This window comes from Mustela nivalis (assembly GCF_964662115.1).
Source record: "Mustela nivalis genome assembly, chromosome: 9".
Lineage (NCBI taxonomy): Eukaryota > Metazoa > Chordata > Mammalia > Carnivora > Mustelidae > Mustela > Mustela nivalis.
Genome location: NC_139028.1, coordinates 76,278,769 through 76,300,540, shown reverse-complemented (window position 1 = coordinate 76,300,540; position 21,772 = coordinate 76,278,769). Strand labels below are relative to the sequence as shown.

At 47.4% G+C, this 21,772-nt stretch overlaps 1 protein-coding gene across 7 annotated transcripts in view; it reads right to left on the bottom strand.

Annotated features, from left to right (window-relative positions):
• INSC (INSC spindle orientation adaptor protein) overlaps positions 1–21,772 on the bottom strand; it is a 120,225-nt gene that overhangs the window by 76,081 nt on the left and 22,372 nt on the right. For all 7 annotated transcript variants that reach the window (XM_082683169.1, XM_082683173.1, XM_082683171.1 and 4 more), the window contains exon 2: positions 11,002–11,102. In XM_082683169.1, the coding sequence (XP_082539295.1) occupies positions 11,002–11,102 (101 nt within the window). The remainder of the gene's footprint in view (positions 1–11,001; positions 11,103–21,772) is intronic.

The window sequence follows — 21,772 nt, the reverse complement described above, 5'->3', positions numbered from 1 at the left end:
CTGAAGCTTGGAGAGGGAAAGTGAACTATCTGACATCCCCCAGCTCGTAAGGGGCAGAGTCTGACTCTGAACTCAGCCCATCACACTCCAGACCCCACATGCTTAAGTGCTGCTTCCGGCCCTGCCCTGTCCAAATGGCACGTTTAGCACTGTCAGGTAAAAAGTACAAATGCCTTCTCACACACACAGGGTCAGCATTGGGCTGCCCTCCACCTTCAGGGTACTCCCACAGGGCCTGATGGATAGACTAAAAAGGCTTTGTCCTTCCCATTCTGTTCTCCTTCCTTTAAGGGAGAGTCTTTTCATTTGCCGAAGTGGAACATTTAGGAGAATTCACATACTGAATGTGTCTGTTGTCATCCTGGTATCTCTGGATAGTTATGGAAAATGCAGTTGTCAGTAGGATAAATCACCACTAGTGGGTTCTCAAGACTTGGTATACACTGTGGCCAAGACTCCATAGAAGTAAAAGCCTCCCATCCCCAACCCCTAGGAACCCTTTCCTCTACCACACCCAAGCCTCAGGCTCTGGTCAAGATTCTCTATCCCTCAGTTGTGGGCAGACTCCGAGGATGAAAGATCCTTCACCTTGGGGCTCCACATGCGATGCTGCCCTCCAAAAGAGCCCCTACGAGCAGCAGCCAGAAGTTAACTGTCCCATCAGGTCCCAGAGCCAGTGTGTGTGCTGGGGCCAGGCCTGAGGCCCTGATGTTCCAGAGCTTTCTGTGCACCTGCTCATCAGCCTGTGCTAGGAGCTGAGGACAAAACCAACCAGAAGAAAATTCCAGAAAGCACAGAGCTCAGCTAAGACCCCAAACAGGCAAGAAAGTACCAGGAATCCACTCCAGTGGTAATTCCAACAGCAGCTAACATGCAATGAGCAGGGCAGTGTTGTAAGCCCTCTCTATGTATTATCTCTTTTAATCCACCCTCTCCCCACCCCTGCAATCTGAAAGAGAAAACTATTATTGCCCCCATTTATAGATGAGGAGACTTCTGTCAGAAGAGGCCACATGGTGAGTTAAGTGGTAGAGCCATTACTCAGACCCAGTCTGAGTCTCTGCTCCTGTCAACTAAACACCAGACTGCTATCATGAAGCCATCAAGAAGCTGTGAGCAGGATGGCTGAGGGCCACAGGAGACAGAGGGCCTGACTTGGCCTGGGAATATGTATACAAAGGAAGTGACATTTGCCCCGGTTCTTAGAGAAGAGGAGCTGGCCAGGATGACAAGGGCAAAAAGACCTCTGCACAAATGTGGAAAAGCCTAAGAGGACTAAAAATAGAAATACACCAAGGATTCTCACCGGACTCCAGCATGGGGGTTGGGAGGCTCTGCGTGAGTGGCTGAGGAAGGACCTAAAGGGAGAGATAGAGGCCAGGTGATCAAAGACCCTGACTTAATTAGTAATTTGGGTTTAATCTTAAAGATAATTTGGAGCCACAAAAACGCTGTAGAGCAGAGCAATGCTATCATTGTGCAGAGGGTTAGTAGAAACTGGATCAAAGCAAGGTTAAGTACAAGAGGCTGACCTACCAGGAGCTGGTGGGCATAAAGCAGAGAGAGGATGGAAGCCTGAACTTGGCAGTGAGTGACATGGGAGAGGAAGTGACTGGTCTGGGAGGGAGAGGAGAGGATGTGAGGGTAAAGAAGGGAAAGGGACAGGCCTGGCTCCTGGGTGTCTAGCCTGGGTGACACAGAAAACCCACACAGGGAAGAGCTAGTTCTCATTTTGCTTGTTCTAGGGCGAGGCATGATAACAAGTGGGGTACACAAGGCCACAGCAGATGGGGGGCCCAGGCCTAGACAGAGGTCTATCAAGGACACCCCAAACTTTTTCAGGGAAGAGACTAGGCCCAGTGAACCCGGCATGGCCCTGCCACAAGTCGGTCCCCCCCCCCCCCACCAGCCACGGCCACCGTGCCGCCACATAATAAGCTGCTCTTCTCAATTTTGTAGTCTAGGGACCGCGACTCATTAAGGTTTGGACTGCATTAGTGCTCAGCATCCCATAATTGCATAGCTCGCCTGACTCTCTGTCATTAGCTCTCCGCTCTCTGGGCTCCACCTCTCCTATTGGATTTGCTGACTGACCCCAACACAGAAAGTCTGGCTACATGGGGCAGCTCTCACCGTGCAGTGAGGACTGCCTGCTGGCCCTGAACCTCGCAGCTCCCGGTGCTTTGACCATCCTCAGCCATAAATTTTGAGCTACCATTTCCCTACACATGACCTCTTTCCTTTGCACGTCCAAACGACTGATCTGATTACTCACAGAAGAAGGGAATTGAAAATTGAGGTCAAAGCAGATGGGCTGGCAGCAAGTCACATTCCCTTCATGGTGGAAAACCACCACAGTCAGGAAAGGGTAGGGTCTCTGGCCAAGGAGCCTGAGGAGCCAGGGGTCAGGGCCCAGGACTGGGGTTGGATTTTCTCAGTCTCCGGCACGAACTAGAATCTGAGTCTGACACTGTCAAGATTATCCCCACCCCTGGAGAGCAGGGAAGCCGTCGACAGACAGTGAATGGGACTCCCAGGAGCCCACCCAGTTCTCAGCAGAGAGCCCTGGAGACAAGCAGATGCTTGCTCCCTGAGTAACCTCCTTGTTCTCTGATGGCAGCTTTCCTGGACATCTGGAAGAATGTGACCAAAGCCTAAAATCTGGGTTTTCTGTAGTCTGGCAGATTTCAAACACAAAGCCAGACGTAACCACAATCATCTCAATATACCAGGGTACTGGTAGGATGATTTTTTTTTTTTTTTATGCTGGAATTATCCAGGGTGGAGTTGGAATAGGGGAAGAGAAGAGTGTATTCTCATACCAAGAAACTACAGTATGAAACAATGGGGCCCCTAACCTGTTTCTAAAGTCAGGGGGAATTAAGCACCCATCCAGCAAGCAGGGAGGCTTATCAACAATAGAGAGCCTTCTGTATACCAAGTGCTCTTTCCTTCAGCCCCTAATAGCACCACTGCCGTTGGAGATCACCACCCCCATTTTATGGGTGTAGAAAGGGACTCAGAAGCATGCCATGACTTGGCTAAGACCTCACTGCTAATAGTGTAATAAAGCTGAATGGATCAAGGGTTTATCACATTCTGGGCTCTGTGCTAAGGGCTTGATTTAATCTTAATTGTTCACTTAACCTTCAAAATAATCCCATGAGGTCCACCTAACCGAGATTTGGTAGGTTAAGTGACTTGGCCAAGGTTACACAGTGGATAAGTAGAAATATGTGGAAATAAGAATCCAGGCACTCTGAGACCAGAGCCTTTCTATGATTTTGCAGCTCTTGGAAGTCTTCAGCAATTGAGCTGACGCTCAATTCACACCCTCAGATGCACAGCCAGCACCCTTTCTACTATGGTAGAATGCCCTTCCATGACATAGCAATACCTTTTTAAAACTTAGAATCATCAAAGACTATGGCGTGTCCAGTCATTTTTCAAACCCTTACCCCATTTCTTTCTGGGAGAGAATCGGATGTGTGTTGTTTGAATTCAGGACTGAGCTGTGGCCTAATGGCCCCATCATCACATACCTCTGTTTGCACCAGAAAAACTATCAGAGGAGGGAAGCCAGGGAGACCATGCAAACAGAGGGGGAAGTGACCTGCTCAGGACTTCGGCTGCAAAGGGGTCCTCTCCTATCCCTCCTTGTCCTGCCTCTGCTTCTATCTCTTGGATTGTCCCCTTCAGTAATCAAAGCCCATCACTGGGGAAAGGTCACTGTTCCTGACCCTTTAGATGCCAAAGGGAACAATTATTCCCAGCTCAGCAGACCCACGCCCTGACACCCAGCTGCTCGTACCAGTTTTTCATCCCCAGCTATATCAACTGGCCTGGCATCCAGCGCTCCCCCAAAACACTGGGGGTCAACAGTTTATGGAAATCTATGCTGACACCCTCATTGATTCATTTTAATCTCTATTCACTTAGAATGGAACTTTATTCCTTCAAAGTCTGAAATTTGGATTCCTCTGCCCTACCCTACTCTACCTGTTGTGTGGAGTGTTTTCTGTAAAAAACAAAACAAAACAAAACAACAAACAAAAACCACTCCACTATGCCAAGAACACTTGGTAATGGCCTCCAAACTTTACCAAGCACCCCCACTGTGCCAGCACTAGGCTAGAGTGCTGCAATTTAAGAGGGAGGCAGCGGGAGGAGGATCTCCGGGAGTGCAGGACCTTGCACAGTGACACATTCCCTCCACCCAGAGTGGCACCTGGCACACCTCAGGCATTGAGAAGTGGAAGAAGGGATGTTTAGTCCAAGCTACGATATCTGAGAAAGCTACCAGGCCAACACCGGAAGGGGGCTGTTGAGTTCCTCAGGAGAGGAACCAGAGTTGGAAAATGATGGGGAGTCTGATGGGAGAAACAGCCTGTATGAAGGAATGAAGGCATGGGACCACATACTGGGAACATGGCAAGTCCTAAGAACAACCAGAGGTGTAGAGGTGGAGTCAAAAGCAAGAATGTTAAATTACAAAGCATGTTCAAGTGCTAGGGGTCATGGATTTATCCGTCTTCTATCCCATCAAAGTAGGGCACCCCCTTCCCCTACAGAACATTTCTCCTGGTTACACCAAGGGACTTCCATAAAAACTGAACAAGGCATCCCCTCGGATGCTGGAAGGGGCTCCCATGCCAGTAGGTCTTGCAGTTTCCATCCCAGCTTCAAGGCAAACACTAGACCTCTTTGTGCATGTCACAGGAAGGAACGAGAAGACCTTGTTTTGGTCAGTGGGATTGCTTTCCCAGCCCTAGGCATGAAAGTGTGATATTTTTATCCAGAAAAGGGGACTGACTATCCAAAACTCATTCACAAACTCCTAGCATGCCAGAACTAGAAAGGTCCCTGGGGAAGCTTTAGCCTACTTCCTCGTCTTCAGAAGAAGAAACTCAAGCTCAGAGAGGAAGAAGGACTGTCCAGTGACACACAGCAGGTGAGTGCAGGCCAGGGCTGGGAAGAGAGGAGGGCTGGGAGGAAGGAAGGAGAGGAGGAAGGGAAGCCTCTAGTTTCTAGTCCATACTCCCCACTGCACTGTGTTTTCCTGCAAGAGATTTAATGATGAAATTGCAGACTTTTTTTCCAGTAAACATAAAACCAAAGACTAAAAATATTTCTGAATTACTTTTCTTTAGAAGAAAAAAAAATGTCTTTCCAGCTCTCTGACTCCATCAGCCAATTAAATCTTTGGCTTCCACTCAGAAAGAGGATTTAAATTAATCAAGATAAAACTAGCTGACTCTTTCCCTCCAAGCAGCAACTTTCTACCAAGAAGAATGAGAGTAGTTTGCTGGAGACAGGAGTGTGTTGGGGAAAAAAACAAAATCCAAGCCATTTAATTTAACTTCTCACACTCACCTGAGACTCCTCAGCCATTTGTCCTTCATTCATCAAACATCTATTAAGTATTTATTCATTCAACAACCACTTATTGAGCTCCTTCTGTGTGCATTCTAATTACAGGAGCATAGCTATGAATCAGAACGTAATTTGGCCCTCAAGACATGGACATTTGTCATTGAGTAGGGTGATGACGTTTACATAAATCATCACCCTACAACCCAGGGCCTGGCCTAAAGTAAATTCTTAGCCCAAAGTAAATCTCGTTTGAATGAATGAGTGAATGAATGAAATCAGGGTCTACTACAGATCACTGCCCCATGAGAATTCCACCGGGACTAGGACACAGCACTTCCAGAAACAGCTTAAGAAACAGTTCAGAAAAGGCAGGACTTCACAAATGGGCAGGTGGGGGTCTGAAGAGTATTTTGAGAGCTCCATTCACTTCTCCGAGCCTCAGTTTCCCCACCATCATGATGGGATCTGAGGAAATTTCCAGCACTAACATTTGATTATTCTCTGAGCCCAGTTCCCGGCACTTTATGGGAGTTTAAACCCAATCTCTCTTCCTAAAAATAACTATTGAATCATTGTCCCTCTGCCTTCTCAAGGTCATGCCTGCGTTTCTGTGGATTTCTCCTGGGAGATGAGAGAAGTGAGGGAATTCGATTCTAACTTTGATTGGCCTTCCTCTCTGTTTAAACAAGAGAAGAAAATATCCAATTATCCCATTGACAATTACAGTCTGCACATTTCACCGCAGGCATAGAAAACAGGCCAGCAGCAGAAAACCAGCCACAGCCCAGGGATGCACACATGCAAGCCATTATCTATTCGGAGACAGGCAGGCCTGCGGTGGCCCCCAGTGGCTCAGAAGCTGGACGGCTCCTTGCCAACAGGCCAGGCCATCCGGGAGGCTGCGTGCCATTGGGGGCAGCAGCCCCCATCCCATCGTCTCAGACTCCAGGCTGAACAGAAAGCAGGGGAGAAAGTGAGTCACTGACAGTGAGTGATCCCAAACCAAAGACCCCGGCTGTATCCTTGCACACATGCAGTCCTGATCAGGTCAAGAGCTAAATCAGTGAGTTCCACGAGGGAAGGGACCATGTCCAATTCTGTCACCATCATGTCCTTAAGCACACAAGCATCATACAAAGCCCATGATCTGCATTTGAGATGAGCAGGTAGTAAAATTTGTAGAAGGCTAACGAGTATGACCATCTGAAATAATGTATGAGTGGTTTGTTTGTGTGATGCCCTCAAGAAGAAAGAGACTATGGGAAAGAGACTGGTTAGGGTACTGGCTAGCACTTAGGCTCAAGCATCATCTGGAAACATCTGTCTAAGCTCTGCTCTTTATAAGCTCTGACCTTGGGCAAGCCTCTGTTTCCTCATGGGGCACATGTATGTGCTGTTTGGATTCCCCTTTAAGGAAGGACTTGTTGCCTCCAGCTGCTGGGGGTATCATTAACTAACTGCCTCCAGCCATCAGGCCCTCAGACTGTCTCAAAGCCACCTCACCTAAGGTCATGCCTTGTCCACTGCTGCCCACTTGAAACACATATCAAGTGGGGCATCCCAAAGGCTGTGGTCACCCTGGCCAATGCACAAAACTGTGATTCCAAAGCTCCCTGTGAGGATAGCTGAAATCACTCAGCTCACCTTCTCCCTCCCCCGGTCCTGCTTCTGTCCTCTTCTTTCCCCAGGGGCTTGGACCCAAAGGCACTCCCTATTAACCACCCTGAACTCTCAACTCCATCCCAAAGGCTGCTTCCCAGAGAACCCAACCTGTGACCCAGCATTCACAAAATAGAGATAATAACCAGCCCACAGATGCGCTATCTGACAGGCAGGTTTGGGGGGGAGCCAAGGTCACACGGCGGGTAGGGAGGAGCATTGGGACTTGAGTCCAAGTCTAATTCCAAGGCCTGTATGCTTTCAACCCCTTAGGCCCACATTAATGTTTCCAACAGTAGGGTTTTGTTCTTTGGCTTGTTCATTATTTTTTAAATCTGAAAGCTTTCCAAGAGCTTCAGATGAAGTTGGAGTTGAGAACCCTGACCCTCCCTCTCCGATTGCCCACACCAATTCAGCATGAGATCCCAGCCCCTGATGTGGCACGCTGGGGTGCCCTGCCCTCTCTCATCTCCCCGGAGTCCACGCCTAGATAGGTCCTTTTTGGTGCTATTTATTCCTAAGGGTCTCCAATACCAAAGGCCTACCACATAGGAGTCACCCAAGCTGCTGGCTAATCCCACGCAACTCGACAATATTGATTTATTTTGCATATTGAAGTGAACAATGGCACTTTAGAGTGAAATTCAGTTTCAGCAGAACACAGCAGAGAGAAGTCAATTATCCAGCATTAATTATGTATGTGGGGACAATAACTGTGGTGATATTCCTCACTCTCGAGGCCTCTAGAGCTCGGAACAAGAGGAAAGAAGAGGTAGCTGCTATTATCTGTCCACAGTGTAGACTGGGTTGGGTAAATTAACCCTCCTGACATCCTGTGAATACACATAAGCCTTCTTTGGGAACATGGTCCATGCACCTGCCCCCAGAACACATGAAATTAATAGGCTGCTAGGCCCAGAGATCGCATTTCCCCAATATTCTGGCCAGGCCAGGCTCTGAATATACTAAAGGAGCTAGCACCTTCTCTCTATCCCTCCCCCACCCTGCCCCGTCAGAACTTTACGGCTGAAGACTGTCTAAGCAAACCTCTTCTCAGGTTGCAGCTTTGTGGTCAGCCAGAACTCTCATGGTCACGTTAGACCTTCCTCCCAAGGCGCGTGTGTGTGCAATATCAACCAGAAACCCTAGCCTGCCTCCGAAAGAAGAGAAATCCAATTTCTAAATCATTGTCATGTAATTTAAATTTCTGTATTCTTAAAATTTCTGAGAAGACTGGAAGTGAGGGGGGCTGGGGGAGAGGTTCCCCAAGGCAGAAAAGGTGCGAGGGTCTCATCTATCTTTGCCCCAATTTGCTACCCCAGGGACCCAGTCCTCATCTGGACAGCTTAACACTGATGGGGCTGTTCCCATGTTTAGGCAGGTGCTTTATACATATTATCTTAAATTCTCTTTACAACTCAGTGATGTAAGTGTAAATATCTCCTTTTTATAGATGAAGAAACTGAAGCCCCAGGTCACATCTAACATGCAACAGAACCAAGAACTAAGTTGAGACTGTCCTGGTCCTTAACCACAGTCCTAACCTGCCCTATGAGAGCAGCTTCCCCTACCCAAGCACAGGGACTGGTGGACCATCCCAGGACCCACGAGGCTCAGAGGAAAGGTCCTAAAGCCCTGTTGTGTTGGGTGAAGTCGTCAAAAGGACATGGCACCAGTTGACCCATGCACATGACCCCGGCCATCAGAGGCTCCTCCCACCCACCCCATCCTTGGGATGTGCATTCCATTTGCCTTCCCCACTCCCAGAGGCTGCCCCAGGGATACAATCTTGAGATAGTGATGAGATGCTGAGACCATCTGGATAATATACTCAACTGAACCCACTTAAGGCCTCTGTATAAACTTTTAAGATCTGGTGGCAGGTGCAGAATCCATGTGTCTTGCTACCACTGAAGACAAGCTCCATATCTAAGTTCCCTTGCCAGCTAAACCTGCTGCCCACCAGTCTGGAGTGGTCCGTCTCTGTCTTTGGTCTCTTCCTGCCATCTTCTTACAGAGGCTGGTTTCAGATTGCACCTGGGAAGTCCCCAGATGCTTCTGAACCAACACACCGCCCATCTGGTACGTAGGTACCAACCTATTGCCTGGTCTGGACAGGAGCCAGGAAGACTGTGATTCCACTTCATCTAAAACAGTTCCACTTCCTCCTGGTTTAAAATACTGGGAATGTCTGTGGGTGATTTCTTACTTTCTCATTGAGGTCACTGGCCAAGAGGGGTCCAGGAAGGAATTTCTAGAAGACTGCCCTGAGAGCCAAGGTGGACCTCCAAAGTCAGCAGGCACTCGATAAACAAGAGCACCCCCTATATAGCGTACCCTGCACTACAGACACTTTGTACCCACTAATTCCTTCCATTCACACATGAACCCTATGAAGTGGATACTCTTTTCATCCCCATTTCATACATGAGAGAACTGGAACCGAGGGGTGGATGGAGTGTGAGAAGTTGCACAAGACCATACAGTCTTAGAGGTAGACCCTGCCTTTGAAACCAGGCTGCCATGAATTCAAAGCCGAATGGCCACTGCCCACCCTGTGAAAGGCCATTAGCTCTTCCAACACACATGGATCCCAACGGGTCTACCTCTCACAATCTCTGAGCTTGGCCTAAGGCATACCGCGTGGAAAGATATTTGGGCCCCCATAGGATCTCTTATTCTCAGCGTCAGGCTGCACAGAAAATTCCCAACTATATCTCTAATAGGGTTTTCTATTCTAAATGGCACACACAAGCTATATGTCATACCCGTAAGCCTTGCTGCCATGATCACTTTGGCGGAGCAGACAGATGACCTCATAAAGGTTAACCCAGTACTAGTAGACTTTCAGCAAATAGTCAACATTTTTTTTCTGATTTTAAAAGCAACACACACTTAGAAATATACTCAAAACCCAAGCTATGTAGAAATGAATGATGATAACTCAGGTGGATGTGGTTAAGGACAAAATAAAGTTCAGTTGTCCATGATGCCTTTGATATGCAAAACAAAACCTACAAAACAAAACCAAACAACACAACAGTGACTTAACAGTCTTACGAGGGCTACTTGGATTCTGTTACCTCAAAATGGCCCCATCAAAATGTCTCAGAAACAAAAAGAAAAGAAAAAAAAGAAAAGAAAAGCAAGACGGAAGCCTCGAACACTCATTTGCACAGGTCCTCCGTGATCAAACCTGCATGAGAGAGGAAAGAGCCTGGTCTTCCCACGACTGAAGCATTTCCAAAGTCACAAACCTTTCAGGGCCAAAATCAGGACAGTCCTGGGGCAACCGGGACAGCTGGTCACCACAGATTCATTGTTCTGGTACATTCCCCTTTGGTTCTCGTTCTGACCTTCAGGACCAGCCAGGTCCCCAGGTCTTTCAGCGTGTGAAGTCACCTCTGGTGCCCCCGTCTCTCATTTCCACCTCATCATCTGGGCTTCAATTTCTGCTCAGTGGATTCCTCCTCCTCCTCCCCATCTCTCACCCCCAACCCATCTCAGGACAATAAATATTCCCAAGGATCAGCTCTGTGCTCTGTTCCCTGTCTGGTGCCCTGGGAGAAGGAGAGGACACTTAAGGGTAGGCTGTCCCTTTCAAGAGACTCTGAGAGAGGCTTCCATAACCCCGAGGGTCCCCAAGGACTCCAGCCTCCTGGCTCAGGTGGGATCGGGAGCCTCCTCTGCGATCCCCTCTCTTAGGAGAACATCCCATTCAATCATTTGTTTCACTGTCTGCCTGCATCACAGACTCCATTCCAGCTCCTTGGGGGACTGGACATGCCTGATTCCTCCATGTCTCAGGGTCCAGTTCTATCAGGCTCTGCTGAGTCAACATGGCATCCCCAATACCTTGCCTTAAGCTTCCTGTCCAGGACAGTGCACAGAGAGGCGGGACTACCTGCAACTTCAAGATCCTGGAGCTGGGCCTCAGCCAGAGGCCTGACCCTCAGAGACGGGACTTACCGCTGACCAGGCAGAGGGATGGAGTCCAGATGCCGGCCTCCAGGCAATGCCATCATGTTGATCCCAATTTGCAGCAAAGCCTTCCCACAGCGGTCGTGACCCTGGAAAAAGGGAGAGCAGGCCAAGGTCAAGGGATGCCCTGAGAGAGGAGGTGCAATGATTTTCTCTCTCAGTTCCTAGCTACAAAGGAGTCAAGGCAGGTGTGGAGGAAAGGCCCCCTCGCCCTCTTCTTTTTGAACCAGCTTAGACTCCACTGTCCTCACACAAGTAGTGTAGGACTTAGTCCTACGTCCCAAGCTTGCTAGGAATCCCTACAATCTTTTATCTCCCATTACTAAATATTTGCCTGACCCATCTTGCTTTGTTCCAAACATCGGGACACATAGACCAGCAAATATTACATAATACGTAATTATACTTAAAAAGTATCTATGGTTTATCTGGAATTCATATTTATGGGCATTGTGTATTATTTGCTAAATCTGGAAACTCCACACGCTAATTCTCCATAAGCATCAGAGCACTGGGTTATTCACTTCGATTATGCCCGGGAAATGTGACTCTGTAATGAGCATGGTGGTTGCGTCCCCAAACCCATTCCACTTCAGATGATATAATTTCACCCAAACTGCTACTAACTGGTTCAGGAATAGGCATGGGACTCAATTCAGACCAATGAGCCATGACAGAATTGCTTCCAGAAAAAGTTTTCTTTCTCCTAACTGCAAACCACAAGGAGACAGTATCTGTCCCGCTGGACCTGAGCAAGGAAGCACGTCACTTCATTGCTGCTGGAGACCATCTTGCAATCAAGGGAGGACCCAGCTGGGAGAATAAAGTTGCCACACAGAGAATAATAAATCTGGGTCCTTGATCCCTGAGCCACTGAATCAATCAGTGATCCCTGGAGTCTGGCCCACCCCTAGGCCTATTATGTAAGATAATAAAGTTCTTGTTGTTTAAGTGAAGATTGTGTTGGTAGATAGCCAAAAGCAGCCTAACTGATAACAGTAAACCAGGTTCTAGGGGCTTCCAATCCCAGCACTGAGGACCTACCTGGTTTGCCTGTGTCTCACAGATTGGACCAAGACAAGAGCGTCCTTCCACCTGTTGGACTCCTCCTGTCACCTATCCCTTCCTTGTTCCTCCCTCTCTGCCACCTCCTTCTCCAAGCCAGGGAGGAAGCCCTCCCCGAGGAAAAAGGAGATTCTGTCGCTTTTGCCTGGGTAGAGCAACCCAGGAGAGGACTGGCCATCATCTGGCGTGCCCTGAGCTGAAGAAGAGCAGATTTCAAGACTTTCTGAGAAAACACAAGTATGAACTTGTGGGAAGAAAATAGCTAGGAAGGGTAAGATGAGTCCAGAAAAAGTAAACTCTTACTCCATGATTACAAATGACCCTTATGAGAAAAGAACGGAGGAGGACTTTAATTAACAGTGGTATCGTTGGACATAATGTACCCTTTATGATGCGTGGAATAAAGAAGAAAACAGTCGATCTGGAAAGTATGGGAGCCAGGAGCTCAGAATAAACTAGGGCATTATGTAATTGCAGAGACTCACTCCCACTGCCTATTTCCTGGTCTGCGGGTCCCACCACCCTATAAGCCCCATAACCCAAGGGCCAGCCATGCAGCCAGCATTCTATGTATCTGTTGAAAAGATGAGTGGAATACATTTTTAATACCTTTATGCTGAGCCCGAGTTCTTTTTCTGTAACTGAGAATAATACTATCTATTGTATCTATTGTCAATGCTATCTATGATAACAGTGACCTGATTTAAGGACTGTGCAAGTGTCAGGCCAGGGTGACAGTGTGATAAACAGTAGCCCTTTGTTATTCTCATGCCTGAGAGTCTGCTGTACGCTCAGCCCTGTGGTCCGCTGAAGGCGATGCAGAAAATGAGACAAAGCCCAGAACGCTTTGATCGTGCTTGACGAGAGCCCATCAACATCGGCAGTATCGCCATTGTTATCTCTAGTGTTATGATCATGATTGAAAAAGTGTATTTTGGGGAGCCAGTGAGTCAGCAGTCTGAAAAGGATGGCACACAAGAAAAAGCCAGAAACAACAAAAGGAGGTAACTGTTCCTCTTCTGACGCGCGGGACCAAAGAAACCCAACAGGAAATAGGAGCTTCGCAGAGTGAATGCTACGACGTCATCAGACAGCAGTGCGCAAGCAAATCTTATTTTACCTCCACTCCATCATCAAGCAGAAAGGGATACAGCGTACAAACAGGGAAGGGAGGATTCAAACTTATGGGCTCCAAGGCCCTTCAAAGGGTGATCTAGTCAGGGTTCTGTGAGGAGATAAAGCATGTCCTTGGTATTGGGGGAGCTTTGGATCCGATCAAGTTGTATCTGATGCCCCCAGACAAAGGGACAGCTGTCATGAACAGAAACCTGGATGCAAGAGGATGACCTGAATTTCTAAGAGGTAGATTCTAGAAACACAGCTCAGTGACCCTGAAATCCAAGAACAGATTCCTAATTGCTGATCCGTAAGCCCCGCAGGCAGAAGCCAGCCAGAGCCCAGGAGGAACAAATCAGGCCCAGACAATCGGCTTCCTTTTCATTAGGGACCGTGGGCTCCTAGCAGAGGGGAACTACGACAGTAAACCTGGTATATCTTGATTTCGTTAAAATGTCCCGGTGAGAGGACCTTGTTCATCCACTTCACCCCTGGCCTCCCAGCAGTTGTGCCAGTGGAGACATCCAGCAAACAAAACCTTGGTTCCTGGGATTGCAGGTTTTCCCAGGGGCTGGGGAAGCCTCGTGAGGACGTGTGGGTTGCATTTCCATTCCTGCCCTATCTACTGACTGTATTATTTATGCCTGCCTCTTTCCCCCAGTGGGACAAGGCTCCTTGATGCCTGAAAGCACATCTTGCTCAGTGTGAGCCTGGACACAAGATCCTACATGATGACCTGCGTGGTAGAAACCAGGATTGTGAATCAGACCAGCTCACAGAGGAGCCACCGCTCATAGGCGCTGGCGATGGGGCACAGGTAAGAGAGAACATCCGGAAGGTAAGATAGGAAGTACCAAGAGTTTAACCCAGCTGATATTTTTAAAATATCTCTAATAATAATAATGGCTAGCATTTATTGAGTGCATGCCATGAACCAAGCACTGTTCTAAATGCCTCATATAGTATTAACTCATTTTATACGATCATCATGCCCATTATGGATGAGACTCTGAAATTCAGTGGTGGTGTGTGCATTGCTCAGGGTCACACAGAGGACTAGGGTCCAGGCTTTAGGACTTTGAGGGGAGGTCCTGGAGCAGATGGAGGGATGACGACAACAGACAACAAACAAATGACAGGTGTCTGCATTTGCTAACCGGAAGCCCGACTCCCTTCCAAGGTCACAACCACACCTAGCCCTCCAACTCTCTTCCTTCACACCAAGTGCCTCCTTCTGCTCCCACCTCCCTGACTGGGAGTCCTCCAGCTTCGTCTGGTGCTGGCCCTCTATGACACAGCCAGAGGACAGAAGAACAGTCCTTAGAAAAATGAAGCAGATCGCCAACACTCCACTCAAACGGAGGAAGGAAGAGGGGCACACCTCTTCTGTCCCTCATTTCTTGGTTCCTTTTGTGAGAGTCATGTGAACGGCTGTGGGCCCTAAAGGAATCAGGGATGAGGAAACCACAATCCCAGCTAAGGCCTTAAGTGTCACTAGCTTTACAGAGAGACCTGTTTCAAGCATGCAGCGCTCATGGAAGTTCCCACAGCCTGCTGCCTTGGCAGCCCCCTCCCTAAGCCCTATGCTGGGTTCATTCTAGTGAGCAGAAATCCCAAGTACGATGCCTCCTGACAGCATGTCAGAAAATGGATCAAGGTAATCCCTTTGCTTCCCACTGTCTGTCCTCAATGGTGTTGCAAAAAGAAGTTGGATTGGGGGATCTGACAGACCTGGATTCAAATCCTGACTCTATACCAGATTAGTGCATGACCTTGAGAAAATCATGAAACCCCATGAATGAGGTTACCTCAATTATACCTGCCTCCTAGGAGCTTCATAGGGGTTAAATGTGATCACTTGCAAAAGCCCCTTAAAAGTTGGGAAAGGACGGGAAGAGGGAAGGGAAAAGAAAAGAAAAAAAGAAGAGAAGGAAAAAGGAAAGGAGAGGAAAGGAAAGGGGGTGATAAAGGGAAAGAGAAGAGAAGGGAAGGGAAGGGAGGGGAACAGAAGGGAACGAATCATGTGCTTGGCACATGGCAGCCTCAAAGAGGAAGTGTTCTTCGTGGAAGGAGGAGTTGAGAAATGTGTCTCAGGGCAGAGATGCTGTCTTGGCCCTGGGAACAGTGGAAAGGACACAGGCAGGAGTGAGTGAGAAAGAGGAGACTCCATCCCTTCCGTCCCCACCCCACAACCCTGCCCAAGGCGCTTCCTAACTCATCGGAAATCTCACCCTCGAGGCTGCAGCCTTGGTTCTCTGGGGGCTCTCAGCAATGCCTCCCCCACCAGAAAAGGGTAGTTTACAAGACAAACCTGAAGTCTTAAGTGCCTCTGATTTAATTCAATGCCTGCTGTGACAACGGCTCATTTGGACAGCTCATTTCTGTTCCTGCCTCTTCTTAGAGGCAGACCTTGCTCACCTCCATTTGGCAAACAAGCCAGCTTGGACTCAGAAGGAAATGGTGGGCGATTTACAGTAAATTACTCAGTTAGAACCAGGATGGGAGCGGCTTCTGCCATTGTTTGATGGACCAATCCTGGTATGGTTCAAGGCTGGGCTGGGAATATTTAATCTGCAGAATCCATTAGGGCTGTCAACAAGGCAGGACAGTAAATATTGTGGAAAAGAGGTTAAGTTCCGCTCTGTGCTAGGTATAGAGAGGAGGCAGCTGGGGCAGTGGGTTGGGGAGGAATGAGAGGTGGGGATTCAATCAAGTCCCTCATTATGTGATCCCCTACCCCCTCATTATTTCTCTTAGAATTTATCACAATTGTGATTAAACAACTGAAATTAGTGGCTTTAAGTTTTCTCCCTTGAGGATCCTGGGAGCAGGGACTGGAGGTCTGTCCTGCCCACTGCTGTATCCCCCACACCCCCTCTGACAGGTGCCTGGTGCACAGTGATCAGATCGATGAACTCTTATTGACTGACTGGGTGGGTTCTTACCGGAACCCCAGCTTCCTCACTGGTAAAAGAGAGACAGGTGCCTATGCTGTCACACTGTGATCAGTACTGGTTGAGAGGGTTGTGGGAGGGCCTTTTCCAACCATACATGCTGCAGGGAGAGGGCTTGGCATCCTAACACCCACTGAGACAAAGCCACTTGCCCCTCCTGAGTTTCTGTGGTCCTCACTGTTCAATCATACCTGGCTGAGCAGGCTCCTTCCCCACCATGAGCTCTTTGCTCTGCTAGGCAGGTTCTCCCAAACAGACAGACAGACAGACAGACAGACAGACAAGAGACAGTTGCATGACAGCTGCAAAAACTGGGGGACAAAAGAGAGATTGCTAAGGGATGTCCAGAAGGCTTTCCAGTTGTGTTAGGCGGGAATGGAAGGTGGGGAGAAGGGGTCACGGCAAGTTTCTCAAGGCATGACCCTAAAAGTGACCCTTGCAAGAGGCATTTGAAGACAGAGGAAAGGGGAAGGTGCTAAGGGAAGAGTGCAGGGGCAGAAGGAAGAGCATGGGAATTTCAAGGAACTGCAAGTGTCTCTAGAAGGCTGTAGTGAGCACTTCAGGCTGGGGGAGGGGTTTAGGGGCAACTATCCTAATGGCATGGGAATGCAGAAGAAGGAGTGACCACTTTCAGCTGAACTGGGTCTTATGTGCAGGGTGGGATTTTGCCAAGTGAAGATAAGACAAGGACATCCAGTGCCAAGAGAGCAGTGTGAGAAGTGGCAAAAAGACCAGAAAATGAAGCAAGTATTCAGGGACCCAGATTCCTTCATGGGGCTGAAGGGAAGGTGCCTCTGTGGCACCTTCTTTGGATGCCAGATTCTTTGGGCTCTATCCTGTGGGTAATAGGGGTCACTGAAGGTTGTTTGAGTAGGGGACTGAAATGATCAGAGTGGAATTTCAGCTTCCATGGTGACCAGTAAGTGGAGGGACTCCAGGGAGTGAGGCCAGCAGCAGGGGTCCATTTAAGAGACAGATGCTACTCCCAAGGGGGACCACAAAAGTCCTGGGGTTAGAGCCATGGGGACTTGCAGTAGAAAGGAGGGCGGTTACAATGAGCTTTAGGAGGTAATGACGATGAGCTTCCCTCCTTGCCCCCACTCAAGGCCCTGTTGATCTGCAGGAGGGTGGCAATAGTCATCGAGACATTTCAGTATTGCAAGCTGGGGTGGTCAGCATCCTGCAGCAATCAGATATCTGACTCTCTGACTCTCATTCCCAGGGGAGGCACAAGAAACTAAGCAGGCGGTCACCTAGCTTGAATGGACTACTGGAACCTACTGAATGGACTGAGCCTTATGAAATACAGACAGAGCAACTCTCTAGAGGAAGCCTGAGTGACATTTTACAGCTGTCAGGCCACAGGGTCCAATAAGTGGACAGAATAGACCTCCAGGCTCCCAGAGCTAGGCAGCCCAGAATGACTATGTGTCTGTCAGGTAGGGGCCACCTACACCTGAGCTCTGCTCCTCCATTCCAGATTTAGAACAGTTTCAACAAAGCACAGGCAAGGCTCTGAGTCTCCCCTTGGTTAACTTGATACATCTATCTTCTAGGCTTTACCTGAAAAGTAACAAGAATCCCACCTGCACAAATATGTCAAGGGTAAGACTATAGCCTCCAGCCACAATCTAGGTAGCCTTCCCGGAGGAGCTCACATCATAAAGCTAGAGTATTAGAATTAGTAGGAGGCCTTAGGGAATCCTGCTTTGTAATAATAACTATAATGATAATAATGAGAAGGAGAAGAGGGAGAAATATTCAGGGTACAAACATTATGTTAGACATTATGGTAAGTGCTTTAAATTTCATCTTCAAAATACTCTTGTTATCCCCATTTTTCAGATGAGGAAACTGAGGCACGGAGATGAGCCTGGGCAGATGGAGAGACCCATTCAGAGAGGGGAAGAGATCTGCTTGAGGTCACATAGCAGCTGAGCTATATCTGGGACATGCACCCTGGTCTCCTCACTGCCATCAACTTCCCCATGGGAAATCCAAGGAAGGCTTTTGTGTGATTAGAGCCCTGAGAGACCCACCCAGGCTCGGAGTGACTTACCCTGGGAAATCAATGGTTCTGGCAGTTCGCCATCTACAAAGTGGGATACTTACTCATGCTCTTTCTCTTTTGCTGCTGCTATCAACACAGGGAAATGAAAAGTGGAGAGAGAAATTACAGGGATTCCTAGTCTAATTAGGCCCAGTTTTGGAATGAGCCAGGCAGCTTGATGCAGACTCCCCAGGGGTCTGAGAGAAGGAACCAGAGTCAAGATCTCCCTACAAAGTTCTATGTGCCCCAGTCCCTAATCAATAGGACAGCCCATCCTCTAAATGGCTCCAACTTTCAAAGATAAGCCCTAGGCAGCCTTTCCTGAAGGAGCATGTGTAACAGTCCTGGAGGAAGCCCAAATTCCTGGAGACTGGAAAGGCCATGCTGACCCCCATCCTATACCCCAGGGTGGGTCCTTCCTGGCTCCAGGACTCCAACACCCCAGCTGCCCATCGGATGAGTGCCCAGCCCTGAACCACAAAAGGAAACTGTGGTTGCAGGCATTTGGGAGCTGGACTTGAGCTGCTGACTTTCTAAGGGTCAGAAGTGAGCAAGTGGCGCCCCAGACCTCCAGGACCTTTGGCAGAGCGTAGCCCCTGGGAGATACTCGGCTGGACCTTTTGGCCACCCCAGTCCAGACCTCTGTTGCTTAAGATTATAGATTCGGAGTCAGTTACTAGCTGTATGATCACAGGCATTAAGTGTCCTTATCTGTAATGCTGGGTTTATAAGAAGGACAATGGAAGCAATGGTTCCTTCCTTAGGGTGTTATGGTGTGGATCATTGAGATCCCATGTGCACCCAGCACATGGGGTGCTTGATATAAGACTGGTTCTATTTCTCTCCTGGTGAGGACAAGTACCTCGCAGTCGGGGAACAGCCAGATGGAGGCCATGCTACAGCCTCCTGAACTATATCCAACTAGTCAACTGCTTTTTACTCTTTAACTTTTTAATTATCCCTTCTTACTTTCTAACTTTCCCTGATGTGAATGTTAGCCAACTGCTCAAACGTTCCTTAGCTCTGATTTGCAAAAGTGAGAGCTCTCTCTCCCTGGGCCCAGATCCCAGGGTGCTAAAATTAACAACCAGTATACTTTAAGCTAATGACTTACTGGTCGTGACTGCCACAAAGAGACATAATTTTCAGATAAAAGCCATTAGAGAAAATTGAATAGCTCCAGCGTGGTGAAAATTTGGATACATCTTGTTTCATAAATCACACTCAGAGGTTACACTGGGCTAGCTATTTCCCTCTCTGAGGCACGATGAGGCCCCAGTTTGAGGGGTTCTATACACCCTTGGGAAAGAAGACATAGGGGAGAGAACCATGCAATCTGGAGCATAGAAGGAGTCAAACATGAACAGCCCATTCACAGAATGTTGTCTTATTAAGGCTCTTTTAAGTCTGATATGTCACATGTCTTAGTAGCATCCAAACAGTGCAATGCAAGGTGTCTAGTACTGAGTAGGAACTCAATAAATATTAGTCATTACCCAATAGGGGATCCCACGGTTCTCCAAAAACATCGTGCCCTTCCATAATGCTATGCATTGGTCATGGCACTGCCACATGTCCAGACCAAAAGAGCATCAATTCTCTTCTTCTATCTCCAGGTAATACCAATGTTTCAGGACTCAGTTCTAATCCCACCTCATCTGAGAGGCCTTCTCCAACCACTCTAACTGATAGTCATTTCTCCCTCCAAAAAGTTTCCTAGGAATCAATGAAAGTGGGAGGTCTTGAACAGTTTTAAATTATATTGTAATAGAAAGTATATTTTCTCCATGTCCCTCTCTCTTCCCCAGTCCACCTGTTAAATGATGCCACAGCAACTGGAAAGTCACAATACAGCAAGGCCAAAAAAGATGGAGGAAGATGAGTCCCGAACACTTTTTGGGGTAGAGCCACCCAACTCACATCAGTCCAGGGGGGGCGGTAAGTAAGAAACACACACAATGTGCTAGACCACTAATATTGGGGGGTTGTTTGTTATAGCAACTAATCTGAATTAACCTAATTACAAAAACTAAAATAGATGTTATACTTACGGCATCTGTAAGTGTGCTAGACACAGAAGTCTCTCAGTAAATATAAGCTCCTTTTCTCTTCTTCTTCAGCCTTGGAGATGCTGGAATACTGTGTTTGTCTACTGACAGTGAACCCTCTGGACCCTGACTCTAGTTCATGTACCATACAGCCAGAGTCCAGAAGTTGATGAGGTGAGAGTAGGATGGAATAAATACCTACAAACGTTCGAAGTCCCATCAGTTCTGAGACTAAGATTGTTTCTCAGCCACTGCCTTCTCTGCTCATATGCATCCATTCACAATAATAGCTAAATTTTATTATACTCAGGTGGTTCTCAGATGCATTTTTTTTCATATTTTAGCAACTGAAATAAGGATGCATGTTTCAGTCAATGGTATCTTGACACTGTGTCACAGTTTAATTGAAAGCGTATTTTCTCTTTGAAGAAGTAACAGGTCATCTTATAATCTGTAGCATCTTAAATTCAATGACATATAGTACTGGGCACTTAAGTATATGCCGAACACTCTTCTAAGTGCTTCCCAGAAATAAATAAATTTATTTCTCAAAAAATCCAAAATAATCAGTACCACTATTATCCCCATTTTAAAGATGCGGAAATGAAGACCCAGAGGGATTCAATAATTTGCCAAGGCACACAGCTAGTAAGCTGAGTGACAATAAAGATGACACCCTCTCTTTAAGGAATTTCATACCATGCCACTGTTTTTTAGCTCCTGGTTTTGAGGTGACTAAATAGAGTCCCCTTCTTATAGAGAAAGATCACACATGACTTTTATGTTTGGCAATATGGTGGATCACATATCTAAAATACTTCTCCATAAGAAGAATTTGGAAGGACTGATAAAAGTGTTCTCAATGTTTTTAAAATGCATCACAAAAAGATAAGCAATCTGGAGAGACCAGGAAGAAAGCAAAAGCAGGAACCAGGGGTAATAAGCAAGAACTGAAGGGAGTTTTTGCCCTAAGAACATCTGCTACTGTACTCCTTCAGCTTCTGTTTCACATGTGTATGGGGCAGGGAAAACTAGGCACAAAGCCTAGGGGTTAGGGAAGGAATCAAATAGGGGTCCAAAAGATCAGAAGCTCAATGTTGAGAGTAAATGAGAAATAATCTTCCATACAGAAGAGGCAAGAAAAGTGTCCCAAATTTTGCATTGAGTAAAGGGAAGTAAAATCTCTCCCAAGAATTAATGACCACAATATGGCCTTCATATAGGTTTGTGGCCTGAATTCACACTATCTGGAAGGGAGGGACTCAATTAGAGGATTAAGTTTCAAGAAATAAAAGAGAGTCTTGGAAATATTTTCAAGGAACAAAGGCTATAAAAAATGACCAAGCAGATTTGAGAAAGAACCAAATTTGAGATGGAACTTTTATAAATTAAAAAATGTATAATTAAAATGAAAAACTCACTGGACAGATTAATCACAGCTAAGGAATGAATTAGTGTACTAAAAGGACAAAAGAAATGATCCAAAATGTAGCTCAGAAAGACAAAGGGAGAGAAAACGTGAGTGA